The 16205-nt window shown below is 42.8% G+C and overlaps 2 protein-coding genes across 2 annotated transcripts; both read right to left on the reverse strand.

Annotated features, from left to right (window-relative positions):
• Positions 1-4376: 4376 nt before the first annotated feature.
• On the reverse strand, positions 4377-7130 carry LOC134435897 (uncharacterized). Its single transcript, XM_063184938.1, has 4 exons — positions 6955-7130; positions 5741-5854; positions 5412-5619; positions 4377-4959 (listed from the first exon to the last, which is right to left on the reverse strand). Exons 1-4 carry the CDS (start codon positions 7128-7130, stop codon positions 4495-4497), a joined length of 963 nt encoding a protein of 320 aa, XP_063041008.1. The 3' UTR covers positions 4377-4494.
• A 2014-nt stretch (positions 7131-9144) lies between these two features.
• LOC134435975 (ras-associated and pleckstrin homology domains-containing protein 1-like) lies at positions 9145-15613 on the reverse strand. The gene is made up of 5 exons (XM_063185007.1): positions 15586-15613; positions 14647-14757; positions 14242-14292; positions 11137-11259; positions 9145-9381 (listed from the first exon to the last, which is right to left on the reverse strand). The coding sequence occupies exons 1-5, from the start codon at positions 15602-15604 to the stop codon at positions 9164-9166; spliced, it is 522 nt and encodes a 173-aa protein (XP_063041077.1). The 5' UTR covers positions 15605-15613; the 3' UTR covers positions 9145-9163.
• Positions 15614-16205: the final 592 nt, after the last annotated feature.

Raw genomic sequence — 16205 nt, forward strand, 5'->3', positions numbered from 1 at the left:
GAGTGGCAATGTATCGGTGATGCCAGGGCGGTAAAGGGAGATTTATGAGTCCCAACAAGCTGTTAAGGAGCTGTATTTTGCTGGGGGTAATCAGGAGGGGAAATGGCCTGGAAACGCTCCTCTTCATGCCACACTGCACCATCCTTCAGCGGGGGAGAGGGGAGAGGGGAGCAGAGGAGGGGAGAGGGGAGAGGGGAGAGGGGAGCAGAGGGGAGCAGGGAGCGGAGAGCACCGGACTAGCCACACATCAACCTTCCCACTATTACTGCTTCCCCCTCGGAGCATCATGGTAGTTGAAACATGTATTGGTATGAAATGAAGGAAATGGCAAAATATGAATGGTAAAAATTTAAACGCACTGATATTGTCAATGTTTTGGTTAAAAATACACGCTAGTATGAAATTGATATGAATCTTGTGATATTTTTGTAATACGTTATTATTACCTCGGCCAAGGAGGTTATGTTTTCAGTCGCGTTGGTTTTTCTGTCTGACGGTCTGTTTGTTCGTCTGTTTGTTTGTCAGCAGGATCATTTTAAAAAGTCATGAACGGATTTGGATGAAACTGTGGGGTTGTTGGAAATGATTAAAGGAACAAGTGATTAAATTCTGGTGGTGGTCCGGATCACGAATCGGAACCAGGATTTTTAAAAGATTCTTTACCATTGCTAGCCTTCAAATCTAGGCGCCCCTATGACTGCAAATTGGATTGTGTGACAGCACGCATGTTTACATTCCTGTTTCTAACTTCACAAAGAGAAGGCAGCCCCCCTCTGATGCATAAGTCAAATAGCGGTAAGCTGATTGATAGCGCTAAGCTATCGGGATGGTCCTTTATCTCAGCGGTATCGTGCTGTGTCTCCTATACACAGACTGGAGTGTTGACTAGGAGGTCACGGGTTCAAGTCCCGAGTGGCGTACTGTGCAGGAACACTTCAGTTACACTACACTGAAAATAATTCTCACAATCTGCTTCACTTGGACAGTGTAATAAATGAAGAAAGTGCAGACCCAAGCAGCGGAGGTTCACTTCATGGAAAAGCCTTCAGGAAACACTTTAACTTCTATATGTTGGTGTAACAGCTGAGTATTCTTCTCTGCATTCTCACCAACGTTTAACCATCCTCCCCATCTTCACTTGGCCTCGAAGCATGAATAAATATATATAGCATAAATATCCTATAGACCAGGGGTTCCCAAACTTAAAGGACCAGTTCAGTCAATTTCAACATGCAGTTGTAATGCTTACACTACCCTGAACTTGTCAGTACCAGTTTTTTTTTTCTTCTTCAGCCTTTTCCGAGATCTTGGTCATTGAATGGGGGCAGCTCTTTGTTTACATTAAAAAAAAAAACATTTTTATTTATTTCCAAAAACATCCGAAAGATTATACGACATCAGCAGACAACTAGCAAACAGCGTTACTTTTGGAAAAATATTTGGAGTAGGCCTATGTTATTTTATTTCAAATGTAAACAAACGCTGCCCCCATTAGAATAGCTCATATCTCGGAAGGGGCTTAGCCGAAAAATGTGGCATCACCGGGTACTGACAAGTCTGACAGGTACAGGACAAGTACTGATAGGGTAGCGTGAGCAATACAACAGCATATTGAAATTGACCAAACTGGTCCTTCAATCATCAGGCCCAGGACCCCATATATCAATTACATTGCAGCTGAGACCCCCCTTGGGTAGTGCCACACTATTTTTTTCTATGCACCTCCTTTCACATCCATAATCTAGGTATGTGAGGCAGTGCCCCACTAAATAATAATGATAATAGTAATGTTCGGAGATGCAATAGATTATTACAAGGCTGTTAAGCTTTCGTTAAGCTTGTTTTGGGGTTATTTTGGTTTACGTTAGTTATTTAGTTTATTAAATTACTCACTTTGTTGTGCTATACTTTTACCTGCCGCGGCCCTCCTAGCACCCCCTCAGGGTTCCCCGGGTCCACTTGAAAACCTCTGCCATAGACCACCATATCATCTCATGGACATTGCCCAAATTCGAATGGCTTGCGGCCACTATCGTCCAATTCCAACTAATAAATCAGCCATTCTTTAAAAATTAACTACTTCACTTTTTCTGCATTCCATTTAATTTCATTCTTTCACTTCTTTTTTTGCTAGGGTTGTTGCTCTTGAGGGAAAAGTGTTGCATCAGCGTGAAGAAGGAGTCCACATTTGATGTGTGGAGTGATCTAACTGGAGTGGCTGTTGAAACAGCCCTTCAACAGTATAATTTGTGCTATTGCTTTGCTTCCCATCCCATCCCTTCCCTCCTCTCCTCTCACTCCTCTCCCTCCTCTCGCCTTTCCCATCAGTTGACAGATAGGCCTTCAGAGAAACTCTGCAGTCATTATAAAGCCTTGGCTGCCGGCGAATGGTAGTATATATATGTAGCCTTTCACTGACCTACTGTGTTTCTTTACCCCACCCCCATCCCCACCACCAGCAGCACCACCACCACCACCACCAATGGCATTTGTTTTATTTTCAATTCCACGTACCTCAACTCATCACTTTCCTCACCTTTACTCTCCTTCACTCTTACATATGTGCACACCTACCCATGATGGAATAGAATAGAATACATAGAAAAGAATAGAATAGAATAAAATAGAATAAAATAGAATAGAATAGAATAGAATAGAATAGAATAGAAGAGAGTAGAATAGACTTCAATGTCAAAAGGAAAAAAAATAACAAGAGCTCTGAATTATTTTCTCGGGTAACACTTTACAATAAGGGTACAATGACGATGTCGGAATTATGTCGGAACTATGTCGGAACTAATATATGATTAACGCATAACTTATGTATGCATTGATGTGTGATATACTAGTAATGAAATGGGAGTCCTGCTTGAAAACATAATGACCCACGATTAACTAATTGTGCACATCATGGTGTGAGTTCCAAGTGTTAACATATCATGTATTAACCTTTCTGATAACACTGCTGTTATCATATCACGTACGAGGCTACCTTAATAGCCGGCTATACTGATCGATCCTTATCACATAGCCTAGGCTATGAATTTGACCAGGCTGCCTCGGTTTAAGTTTGATCCTTATCACATAGGCTGTGAATTTGACCAGGCTACCTTGGTTTAAGTGTGTCGAAGTAACCTAATGGTGACGTGGTGAATCAAGGGTAAAAAAAATAAAGGTGCAAAATTACCAGTGGAAATGAATCCGATGTTAAAATTCTGCCTTATCACGATGCAGCCATTTTTCATTTAGTTTAGGCCTAGGCCTAATTTCTACCATGAAGACTCGAGAGGCCAATGAACGTTATTAGCATTTATTGAACAGTTGAACATAAAAGAAACCAAGGCCTATAGGCCTATCTCTTTGGCGTAGTAGGTTCCCGTCTTCTCGTTGATTTCCGTGGTAGGACTGCATCCTCCCAGACCCACCAGCATTCTTGGGTAATGATGACGTGAGTAGCCGTGATGATCTGTCATGAGACTGGATGACTGATGAGTTACGCAAGCTCCCATACCCCAAGTGTCACGGTCTGCTTGTTAAAGAGGCGTACGAGTGCAATGCGTCTTAGTGCTTATGTGTGGATGCAGAGCAGTCGGTAGGCTACTATTGTAGGGCTAGTGGGGCTTCGTCTTGTGACCAGCACCACGCCAGTGATATATTTCTGTATGAGCTCATATCTTAAGTAATGATTAGCCTAATTAATGTATTATTTAGCAACGTCTTTTGGAGTCATAATATGAGTCATGATGGCTACGGCATTAGCTAATGTATACATTAGAGATATTCATAGTATGTTAATATATGCTTCCAAGTCTGTTACTATATACTCACAAAAGATTTCTTGCTTAACTTATCATTCTTTGCCCCTTATTCTGCAGTCATGACATTATAATAGGTACTACGGCATTAGCTAATGTATACATTAGAGATATTCATAGTATGTTAATATATGCTTCCAAGTCTGTTACTATATACTCACAAAAGATTTCTCGCTTAACTTACCATTCTTTGCCCCTCATTCTGCAGTCATGACATTATAATAGATACTACGGCATTAGTTAATGTATACATTAGAGATATTCATAGTATGTTAATATATGCTTCCAAGTCTGTTACTATATACTCACAAAAGATTTCTCGCTTAACTTATCATTCTTTGCCCCTTATTCTGCAGTCATGACATTATAATAGGTACTACACCATTCGCTAATGTATACATTAGAGATATTCAGAATGTATATTCATCAATGACTAACATTTTAAACCAATACACCAGATTGTGTGCAATGAGTAAAAAGTTTAATGAACAAAAAAATGAAGAGAGAGAGAGAGAGAGAGAGAGAGAGAGAGAGAGAGAGAGAGAGAGAAATACACACACACACACACACACACACACACACACACACACAGAGTAAGTGCAAAAGTCCAAGCGGCATGGTCCAGAGAGAACGCTGGGGTGGACAAACGCGAGCGCATGCGTACACAAACACACACACACTAGACTCTGTACTGCCGTCGAATATCTCGCAGCAGTCTTCCAAGGGTGCCATTGCGATGCACGTTGCCGAGCCAGTGAGTCCACTCAATGAGGCAGAGGTGGTCCTTCAGGAGTGTCTCCGTTCTGTTTCCCCTCAGTCTCCAAATTGTGGACTTGTACTTCAGCCATGCCCTCTCAATGTGCTGGGTGTGGGCCCCGGTGTTTGGATCCACAAACCACTGTGAATGGTTCACCGTAAAGTGCCTGTAGCCCAGCGCAGCCAATGCACCCCTGTAGGCGCCCCACTGGTCACTGATGACGGTGGTTCCTGGACGCACATGTTTAACCAGGATGGGAATGAGATTCTCCCGTCGTCGTCTTCTCACCAGCCGCAACACGGGGCGATTCCGCCGGCCACCTACTCCTAGGATGCCAAACACCCACTTTTTCCTTCGCCACGTAGCAGCCGCCCTTCCGCGGTGATACTGTAAATACACAAGAAAGTAAAGATTTAGCTGTAAATATTAACAGGGCTCCAAGTAAAGGGGAAGGGAACTATGTCAGATACAATTCACACAGCTTGGCCAGCGAGTTTGGCCAGCACCATGGGTACCGTAATCAGTTAAAGATGCTCCAACAACATGGTATACCTAAACTGGGGCTCTACAGCCCACCAGAAATGGGTTGGGGAGCGCAAGGGGGTGGGGGGTGGTTGGTGAAGAATACAGCTTAGAGGGTGCAGTGCCTAATTGCCATTGCGGGGCATTAGACATTAGCATTATTTTATGTTTCAATAACAACGGGGGCCTTGGCATTCCTAAGATTAGGTCAAGGGGAAGTTGGGATGCTCATGAGGATAAGGGGAGGGTTTGTTTATATATATATATAAAAGTTTGAGAACCATTCGTGTTTGTGTATGTGACACTTTTCCCCTCACCTTGCGTTTATGTCGGAAACAGCTCTCATCTATGACGGCAAACTCCTGTCCACCTCCCACTACTTGGCCCTGGCGTCTTCTGTAGTTCTTCATGGCAGTCTTGCAAATTCCTCTGAGAACTGTGGCCATCTTGGAGAGTGTCCGGGAACTTCCGGCGAGCTGGTCCTCCACCATGTCGCTCTGCCGGAGACGCAGTCCCTGGGAGAAACTGACCAAATGCAGAATACAAGAAAAGCATGAAGCATACTGCCGATAACACAAGACTGTTGTCCAACATTCCCACGTGATCGTGTCTCCTTGAGAATGGAAGTTATGCACAATAAACTTACCGGTATATAAAGGTCATCCAGGACGCCAAGCTCACTTTTGACCTTTCAAAGAGCGAACCACGCCGCACCGTGCTGCTGGTCTTCCTCCCTTTGTGGCTTGCATGCCTGCACACCCTTCAAAATACAGCAAGAGCAGAACAGGTAAACAAAACGCACCGCACCAAAACAAAACAAAAACAAACAAACAAACAATCAAGGGCTGGCCTGAGCGCCATGACGGTTTTGACCGTTTTTGACCACCAGGTGGAGCTCTCGAACCCAATGCAGCAGAGCCGTATGCAGCTATGCAAAGCAGGAAAGTTTTTAAGAACTCGCTATGATATGTTTACGGGATATATTTAATTACCGGTACATTAGGCCTGCTTCGCTATATCGTATACTATGATGGCCTGAATAATGCAATGTAATGTAACATAATGATTGTCCATATACATGTCCGTTGTTTGTTTGTTTATTTATTTAAATACCGTAAAACAATCCAAACCTTTTCGAAAATCGTTTGACATTTGCGAGAGTTACGGATATCTGATGAGTAATGTTTTCTAACTGTATGCAATAGGTTGAGCCCTGTGGTAAAGCCAGCAAAGCAGGGCTAGAATTGATAAGTGTGAGTGAGTCGCTCTTGCTTAAATGTCCGCCATGTGTTAACGTTCGTCTTTCTTTGACGGCAACGCAGATGACTTGTGTCTTCAGATCTGTACTTTTACAGCCCTCTTGCGGCCTGTTTACTTATGCAATCGGGCTCGGGGCACGATGGATTGTTGTGCAGAAGAAAAGGGTCTGGCTCAATGCATGTACACTCCCGTTTGGCTTTGCGCCCATTTCTGGTCACACCAGTAATGCATTACGAATGCATATGTTGTGGGTGTGGATATGGTGTGCCTGGCTTAAAGCAGTACGGTGGTTTTCCTGGGATAATTTGGGAAGCCCCTACGGTGATTTTCCTGAGCTGGCTGACTTGAAACTCGGTACTGGTAGAGCCCAGTAGCTGCTAGCAGCTAGGCTACGAGACTAGGCCTGTGGGTGCACCAACCAGACTCCCAGTCCACAGCCTGTGCGGCGGTGTCTAACGTTCGAAAGAGTGACGACGACTTGGTCATATTCTTACGGTTCTACTCACCTATAACCTATACTATAACCCCATAGCTCTCCGATATGAAATGACACATGGTGTCCACGTAACAAACAGTTATCCCTTATATGAAGTTACTCACCATTTGAAACCATCGGATGTGCTGCTGCTGACCATCTTCATGTCGCGGTGGCAAAGTCGGCACTTCACCACTCTTGGCAGTAGCCTTTTCCTTTGCATCCATGCGATCAGTGTCTTTGTCGACTTTCCCAACGGCTCCCTAATCAGCAACAACATGAGTTCGGTGGCTAAAGACATTTTATTATTATTTTTTTTGCGGGGGGAGAAATTCGCTCAGAGATCCTCTTCTCTCTAGCATAGAAGATGCAAATGGCGTGTGCGTGGCGTCTCCACCTTCTTCGGTCTGCCTGTCCGATTGGTCACTTCTTTTTGGAAACGGAAACACGTCATGGGCCCTTCAGACATTTATAGACGTTCTTTGATTACGATTGGTCCTCCAGTCAGGGGTGACAGATCAAATCTCCTTTTCAAAAGTATGGCCAGTCACTTGGAGACTGTTTGTTTCACCGAATTACTTTTAAGAAAAAGCAGCAACAAACCCACAGAATCAACACCCCAAAATAACTATAATTACTTTCAAAGAATGTCACCACACGTATATTCTCTATTATTACATCACTGTCAAATAATTCAACAAACTAGCCACTTAATAAATAACACCCCTCTGAGAATTTGAAGTTGACACAATTTGGTCAAAATGCAGGACCTTGCATTTAAAGCAATGCATTCGTTTGCTGTGTGAAGAACTTGGAAGTGTTACTCGCTGCCACCCGGACCATCAGTTTGACCCATCGGTTGTCTTCGAGGTGTAGAAATTCTCTGCTCCAACTAGGCCCATTTAAAAGTGTATGGCTTTTCACCCGCAGTCAGATGCCTCCGTTTCTGAAACTGAAGTACTATACTTCTTGCCAGCATTGTGGTAATGTCATTAATACAACCTTAATGCATGTGTTAGATCATCAAGCAGCTGGGAGGATTTAAGGGTGCAGCACACCATGAAAACGAGCCATGCCGCACAAGCCAAGGGGCAACGACATGTTAAAAAAAAAAAAAAAAAAAGCCAGTGCAGTACCTAATGACCTCGACTTTCCCATGCCCACGCAGCACCAAGATATGTGGATAAAGGATGGGCCTCTATAGACACCTTTGGATCCAAAAGGTCAAATTCCCACTGGCAGCCAGGACAGTCATACTCATTTCAAGAGACAGTTGACTGTTTTGATTGTACAATATATGCCAGCCAGCAACCGTTTAAGACAGGCGTGGGGAACCTCAAAGGCCGTTTGTGTGTCCCTTGAGGCCGTTTTATCCGCCCCCCTATGTCATTTTCAAGTTATGCAGCTTCATATGACTTGACATAATTTGTAATGGAATCTAAGAAAATACAGTTGCTTGCAATACAATCAAGTTATATTCAGGGGACCTAGAGAAGGTGGGATCTGTTTAAAAGCTGGCTGCCTTCAATATAGGCCTAAAGTGCAGGCGAGGACTTGTTACTAGCCTGTTTCTCAAGCGATGGTTGTTACGAGCTCACAAAGTTTAACAAATGTGCAAAAAGCACAATGGGTCTGCGTGAGAGGCGGGCTAGACTTTTACGGCCCTCGGATGAATTTGAAGTGGCCCCTTGAATGAAAAAGGTGTCGTCGTCCCCCGCTCCTTGACTTGAGTTTACACATCCCCAACGATTAAGGTCTTTTTGTCATTACCTCATATGTTCACACATGATAACTATACTGTAAAAAATTGGGTTTTTGAAAAAAATAAAATGTATTCAGCTGGACTTTTCAGACAGGTACCAAAGGTGGACACATTAGTACAATGCACTGTATATTCTGATGATTGCACTTGAAACTGCAGATGGTGTAAAATTAACAATTTATTACAGTACAATAACAATTTATGAACAGTAAAATCCCTAAACACCTAATCAACCCCCCCCCCCAAACAACCCCTAGACTTAAAAACAAAAAAACAACAAAAAAACAAACAAACACATGGCCTTAAAGGGACACTGCAAAAAAAGTACAACTATGCTGATCACTGAAACTGGGCTGCTTATTGCTGAACTAATAATAATAATAAATAAACTAATAATAAACAAATATGTTCTAGTATGGCCCAAGTAGTCAATAGATCAAAACAAACCCCTTAAGACTACACCCCCCCCCCAAAAAAACAAACAAACAAACAAACAAACATGGCCTTAACAGCAACACAACAAACCAACACCCCCACCCACCCACCGCCTTATTTAAAATCTATCACTTCCATCACTTCTTCTCCTCATTCTTCTTCTTCTTGTCCTTCTTCCTCTTCTTTTTAGAAGGCTCAGATGAGTCGGAGGATGAGGAGGACGAGGAGGATGAGTCCGAGGGACTGGGCTGTGTAGGGGGTTGCGGTGGAGGAGGTTGCGGTGGAGCCGGCGGCGGCGGTTGTTGGCTCTGATTATTGGGGGGTTGGACACTGGGAGCAGCCCTCAATCGTAAGGCTGGAAATAAGAGGAAATGAACAAAACCTCACAGCTGATACAAACATTCTTTCCAATCTCCTTGTCTCAATTACAGACCTATCCACAAAGTCAGAGAACGCACGCAAATCTGTAGTACAGGTGCTGGACCAGAAATAAGTCAACTGAAAGGAAAATGAAGGTTTGCAACACTGATGCCCCCAAAAATGTAATAGCGCGACGTTTCAAACTTTCAGAGTTTAGTCACAGCGCAACAGAGAACAGGTGTAGTGGGAGTGATATACAGTCCTGGCGGGTAGGTAGGGGGGGGGGTCACATAAAAGGTGGAAGGTAGGCTATATACAGAGTTTGGCACCAGAGGGGACGTATCCCTTAACCTTATATACACTCAGCTACAGAAAGGTTGAACAATATTACAATTATTGACATCTGAAGTAATCACAAACATATCAGTTTATAAAGAGGTCTAAAGCAGATCACCAGTCTCATGGCCTCACCATAACAAGGTACAAGTACACATTATAATGCAGAGATGTGGACTTGTGACTTGTGACTCGGACTGACTTGTGACTTGAGTCACAAATGACTCGACTTGAGACTTGACTTGCCAATATTAGGAGTGACTTGTGACTTGACTCGACTTGTACGCTATTGACTTGAGACTTGACTCGACTTGACAGTTTTAGCTTGCAATGACTTGCAATTGTGCTCCAAGTCAATGAATATATATATTTTTTTGCATTTTGTGTGTGAAAAAAATGCATGAAAGAAAGAAAAAATAAATGATTTACCTTCAACCATAGTCAAAAACCATGCTAAAAATATATATGATCAATTGTGGGTTGCATGGTCACCCAAACAAACATGGAAGCTTGTCTGCAGCCGTGCTGTAATGGTTAGGGAGTTGGGCTGGAGATCACAGAGTTGCAGGTTTGAATCCCACCCTTAAACCCACCTCTTCCTACATCTCCATCCATGACTGAAGTGCCCTTGAGCAAGGCACCTAACCCCATATTGCTCAAAGGACTGTCACCAATATATGCGTTGGATAAAAGATAAAAGTAATTTAATGAATGATTATAAACTGTGGTAAAACCATGGTTAGTTCTCAAAGTAAAACCATGGTTCAATTTATAGTTAAACCTAGTAAAACCAAAAACCAATGCCGAACCATGCTCAAAAAACTGAAATCATAGTATACCATGGTCGATTTTCGGGACATGACTGGCGAAGGGGGACATGCAAAGCAGTGTGGAGAGGTAATGAATTTATGACCAAAGGTAATTGTCAATATTGCACATAGAATACAAGGTGACTTGTTAATGACTTGGAAAAAATAAGACTTGGACTTGGACTTGACTTGGCTTTGGCACGACTTGGACTTGGACTTGACTTGACTTGGCTTTGGCACGACTTGGACTTGGACTTGACTTGGTCAAATGTGTCGTAACTTGTGACTTGACTCGGACTTGATTGGAAGGACTTGAGACTTACTTGCGACTTGCACATTAGTGACTTGGTCCCATCTCTGGTATAATGTAGGCCTACATATGCATGTGCCACCTATACCTGTTCTCTGTTGCACAGTGATGAAGGACAGAGTCCAAAACGTTGCCCTATTACATTTTTGGCAGCTTCAAACAGTGTTGCAGACCATTATTTTCTTTACAATTATAGACCTAACAGCTTGTATAGTATGAATATCCTGTGCAGTCATTGACACAGCCACTCTTATGATTTAAATATTTGAATTCTATACAATCAGGAGCCAAATACCTTCGGTCAACCTGGCTCTTAAATAATCTCTCTCCTCAGTCAGGCTGGCAATCAAGTCCTCTTGGGATGCGACCTGTATCCTTAATTCTTCTGCCTTCACCCACTCTTTCTCCAGAGCCAGCTCTTCTGAAATGAACATTACAGAGAAGAGTTACGGTGAAAGTCATCTGCAATTCTAATGTAGTACACTGTTGCCAGTCACATTAACTTCTCAGACACAAAGACAGAGTTCCAAAAAAAAAACATACTGCCACATTCCATATTAAATACTCAACAATGTAGTGTGTCAAAGTGAGACAGAAAATTACACAAGGACAAATGAACCATATAAACTGTACTCAAACATTAAAACAACAGAGTTGTGTCATCACAACAAATTCTTCGCACATGGTAACCGTGTGTTACACATACACTATGAGCACTAGACTGATGGCAACATGGCCATATAAATGGAGGGAAAATAAAACGAACAACAATGTAGCATCTAAATATGGGAGGTCAGGACTCGCATTTAGCAAAAATAGCCACAAAAGTCCAAAGGGGGGGCCATACACAAACATTTTGTCGGCGTGGGAAATCCTTGCAATGTAATGGTGGCAGCACTGCGTGGTTCAAACTTACACCACCTTACATATAGTATGGAATAATCAGGAAGTGACAGTGGACGTAATCAATTTACTCTTCATGTTACTCCGATAGGCCAGTAATGTTACCTTGTATTACAGGCCCTGATGTCTGGAGATGTATTAAGTGGAGTCATCTTTTAGGGCTGCACAATTAATAGAAAATAATTGAAAATCGTGATATCGAAATCAATCGTGATTTAATCGTGGTAATAGTGATCTACCTTCAAGACACTCCTTGAAGCCAGAACATTCTGACAGGCTGGTGTTTCTGGCCATTAATCTGTTCACCTAAGTTTCATACTATTGCCTTTTACATGATTATTACAATTCACTTTATTTTGATCATCCAGTATATAATTCATTCTTGGTTACATTTCATTTTGTTATAATTTTTTTTTAAAATCAGCAATTATCATGATGATTAATTTGTTAGAATCATGTGACGTCACTGTAGCTTTGCGCTGCCATTTTAGAGACATGGAAACTACACACAAAGAGACCATTTTTAACATGCCTGCAGTTCTTCTAGTGGCCGCTGTCGAAATACGGCTCTGAGCGCAGCCAGAGATTTTGATAGGAAGGTGAGATGGGACAGCCATGTAATCTTACATAGAAATTAACTGTGAAGATTCGTAATGCAAATATGGCGTCTACTCGCACATCTCCCGCCTTTCTGGTAACAAGAGCCAATGTGCCTGCTGAGCTGCGGTGCCAGTGATCCAATCATCTGGCTGCATCGGCGCACGCGAAATGATGCGCATGCTCAGTTGTGAAAAGCCTTTGGTCTCGTGCCATTACGGAACTACTGCACCTGCGCTCTGTCAAAAAAAACGTCAGAAAAGTGGCTAAAAAAGCTTTGTTTTGACTCGTATAACACAACCAAGCAGTCTAGATGGACCAGTTTCACGGTGGCTTCAACCATATGGTTTTCACAACCGATGGGTTCTTCCCCGTCCTATACTCAGTTTCCCCATTCATTTTTCCCATTCACTCTCAGATCTGGTCTACTTATGGTGCATTCCCCAGAGGTAGGAGCTTCCTAGTAGGCAACAAGAAGGCAGCTACCTCCCACTTGAAAGCGTTCCAAACAGCAAGTCAAACAAACTACAAACATGGAGGGACAAAAACTACATATCCACTTCCCAAAGATGTCAGCAATGTAAACAACATCATGCATTATTTTCATTCAGCCGCATTTCATCTTTGAAATACGCAATGTCAATATAACTACACCTTAGAAAAGTTAACAGGCTATTTTTCAACTGTTAACCTGTCCGAATCAACTTTACTTGTCCATAGAATGGTGATGTGCAACATAAACTATTCCTAATACTGTGCGCTGCCATTGCTGTGATGACATCACGATAGTCAATGGGGCGAAGTCGGTTTGCTTTGCTTTTGCCCCAGCTCGCGACTTGAACATTCCGCTTCAACAGGCGTTCCAATGCATTTTACCTAGTAGGAGGTCAGAAACATCCCATTTCCCATCCTCGGGGAATGCACCATTAATCGCGAAATAGCACTCCAAAGGCGTCACCAAGATGGCCGCCATATGTCCCGTCTCGATCTAAACCAGTGGTTCTCAAACTTTTTCCATCATTCCCCCCTTCAGAAGCTCTGAATGCTTCCTTTCGCTACGCATTCACGGCTACGACGGCTCGGAGTTGCCGCTTCACCTTCAAAGGGGCATGTCGTGTGTACGTTTTGAAAGACAGCTGTGACGTTACACAGAAGTGTGTGGGGATTGGTTGTTCCACCATCCTATTGCGTGACGTTGAGTGCCAAGACAACCGTTTATCCCGCCCACACTCTCTCCCAGCTCTCCTAGACCCCTGTACAGCTTTTTGCTGTATGGGTCTGGCTCGCTAGGCTAGGTTGTTGCCAATTATTGCAATTTTCTTCTCATAACGTTTGCCAGCCATTGGTCTCTCATTGAAAGCGGTCTATGTCATGGCGACGTTCTATTAAAAGGGAAACTCCACTTTAACATTAAGGCCATTTTCTGAGTGGTCTACAATGTTTTACAGTCCCCCTCAACGTTTATTTCACGTTTGCTGCGGTCTCTGTTATTTGGCCATCTATGGGCAATTTGTTATTTTTAGAATGGCCATCTATGGGCACCTGCAAATCTGTTCTTAAAATCACCTTTAACATTTGTTTTCAAAAATATGCAACTTGCCAAGTCTTTATCACTATTCACTGGTGTTCCATAACATTTTTTAAACAAAATATGACATCTGTCGTGTTTTATGTAGCAACTGGTAAATTGAGTTTCACTTTCACTTTCCTTCACAAAATGGCAAGTAAAAAAATGACGAAAGCCATATTTCACCTTGAAACGTGAGCTGCAGACTTTACAAATGTTTAAGGTGATTTTAAGAACAGAGTTGCAGGTTGTGATAAGTTGCTAGTGAAATATCAAATACTTTGTAAATAACAACAGAGTAATATAGCAATAATAACCTTCAAAGGCACTTACCCAGGTCAATGGCATCTTGGTCAGCAGGGGGTGAGACAGCACTAGCTCCACCTAGAAACATCAACAGCATACAACTCAAGTCACATTCCATTAAAATCTCACCATGTACTCCGCCAGATTACCCACACAAGCTTGTTGATGGCAACTTCATTTAGGTTATTATCCCTTATGTGAAAAGTCCCCAAAGTCTTTTGTTTTAAAAAGGTGCACAAAGAAGGAAATTGAAAAAAAAAAAGGTACTGCAACTATGCAGGGGGAAACTGTTGTCTGCAAATATTCAGGACAAGGGTAGGCTAATATTAGTGAATGGGTAGCATGCATTCTGTAAGTAAATAATTTAACATACAACACTGTGCACCTCAGCGGTACACATTTAACAGAAGACTGTTTATGAAAATGTGTTACCGGTATCGGTCGTGGTAGCCCTTGGCCTTGCCCTTGGTGTTGGCCTTGCCCTCGAGGTTGGCCTTGCCCGGCTAAGACTTTCCTCTCCACCGAGATGTCGCTTCTTCGCGGCTGTAAAACACACCCACCCAGGCACAGTCATAGTTTAGAACTGCCGTCTGCAAGCTATTACACCTGCTTTGCCAAATCGAACCCTCCGTTGAATACGGGTCGATGCAAATTAGCCAGTGTTAGAGCTGTTTTAGCTGCTAGCGTTAGCAAGCAACACGTGGCACGGCCTTTTACACCGCCAAGCTAAAATGGGATACGGTTGAAGTTGATGCAAACACAACCACTCTTTACACAATTCAATTCTATTCTTCAATTCTTTATTTATATCAGACACACATGTATGGTCCATATCAAGTTAAGCAACAGTTTACAATTACATGACAAGATAAAGTTAAGAAAAGAAAAATAGGAGAAAAAACAAAAAATAAAATAAGTAAACCAATACACCACCACCATCTTCTAGAAGAGTTGCTAGCAATGGCTACGGCAAAATGTGGCTTTAGAGTATCTCTATTTTCACGGTCATCATGTGGTGACTAGCTGACAGGTTGCATGCCTAACTGTTGATCCCCCTCTAAAAGCAGTAAAAACGCCCAAACTCCTATAGCATCGGCCATTTCAGCTGGTTTGCATAGTGCTCGCGTTACATTTTGTGAACCCCTTCATGAATGCTAGGTCTATGAATTTCACCACCTGTTAATACAACTGATGATTTGGCTCATTTAGCTAGCTTGTTCTCAAAACGCCATAATATAAAACACGAAAGCTGGCATCACAGCAAGGCTCACATTTAATTTCACAACGCCACAAATATGAGACTAGCTATTCCAGTGTTATTACTGTATCATTATCGTCTACTGGTGTTTGACAAATACGGGTTGTCCTTACTTCTTTTTGGAGGGTGCATGGTCGCTTCCTCTCGGTCTTCTGCTGCAGCCCGCCGCCGTCGTGGCCCGAGCCACCGCGCAGCCTTGCCTATTAATTGGCATTCTAGTACTGATGGAGGCTGTATTTCTAACGAGTTGTCGAAGGTTGAATGGCGCGTGGCCTTGATTGTAAGGCCATGCAATTGCCTTGCCTGCAGTATTTTCACAGCACTCGTTATCCTCGACATCTTAAAGCGATGGTTCGGAGTAGAATCACCCTAATGCCATTTGAACCGTGACACCCATCCACCTTTACACCCGAAGTGTTTTCTGCCGCAGACTTACATCAACAGAGTTGCCGTGTTATTCGATGTTTATTCCGGTTAGCTTGACTCAAGCGCATATGGATACTGGGCACCGTCTCCAAACTTTCCCCACAAAAATAACATGTCATTACACCAAACTTCTGCAGTAGCACAAATATGGTCTGTACTCACGAAACGAAGCATTTGGAAGTTTGGAAATAGTCCAGGAGTTTAGTATTATCAACACAAGCTGAATAGCTTCTCTGCTGCTAAAGCTGCGCCAACGTTACTTCCGTCATATGAGACAAGCCCGTAAAAGTCTTCAACAAACTTCCAG

Source organism: Engraulis encrasicolus, chromosome 20 (genome assembly GCF_034702125.1).
Source record: "Engraulis encrasicolus isolate BLACKSEA-1 chromosome 20, IST_EnEncr_1.0, whole genome shotgun sequence".
NCBI classification, from domain to species: Eukaryota; Metazoa; Chordata; class Actinopteri; order Clupeiformes; family Engraulidae; genus Engraulis; species Engraulis encrasicolus.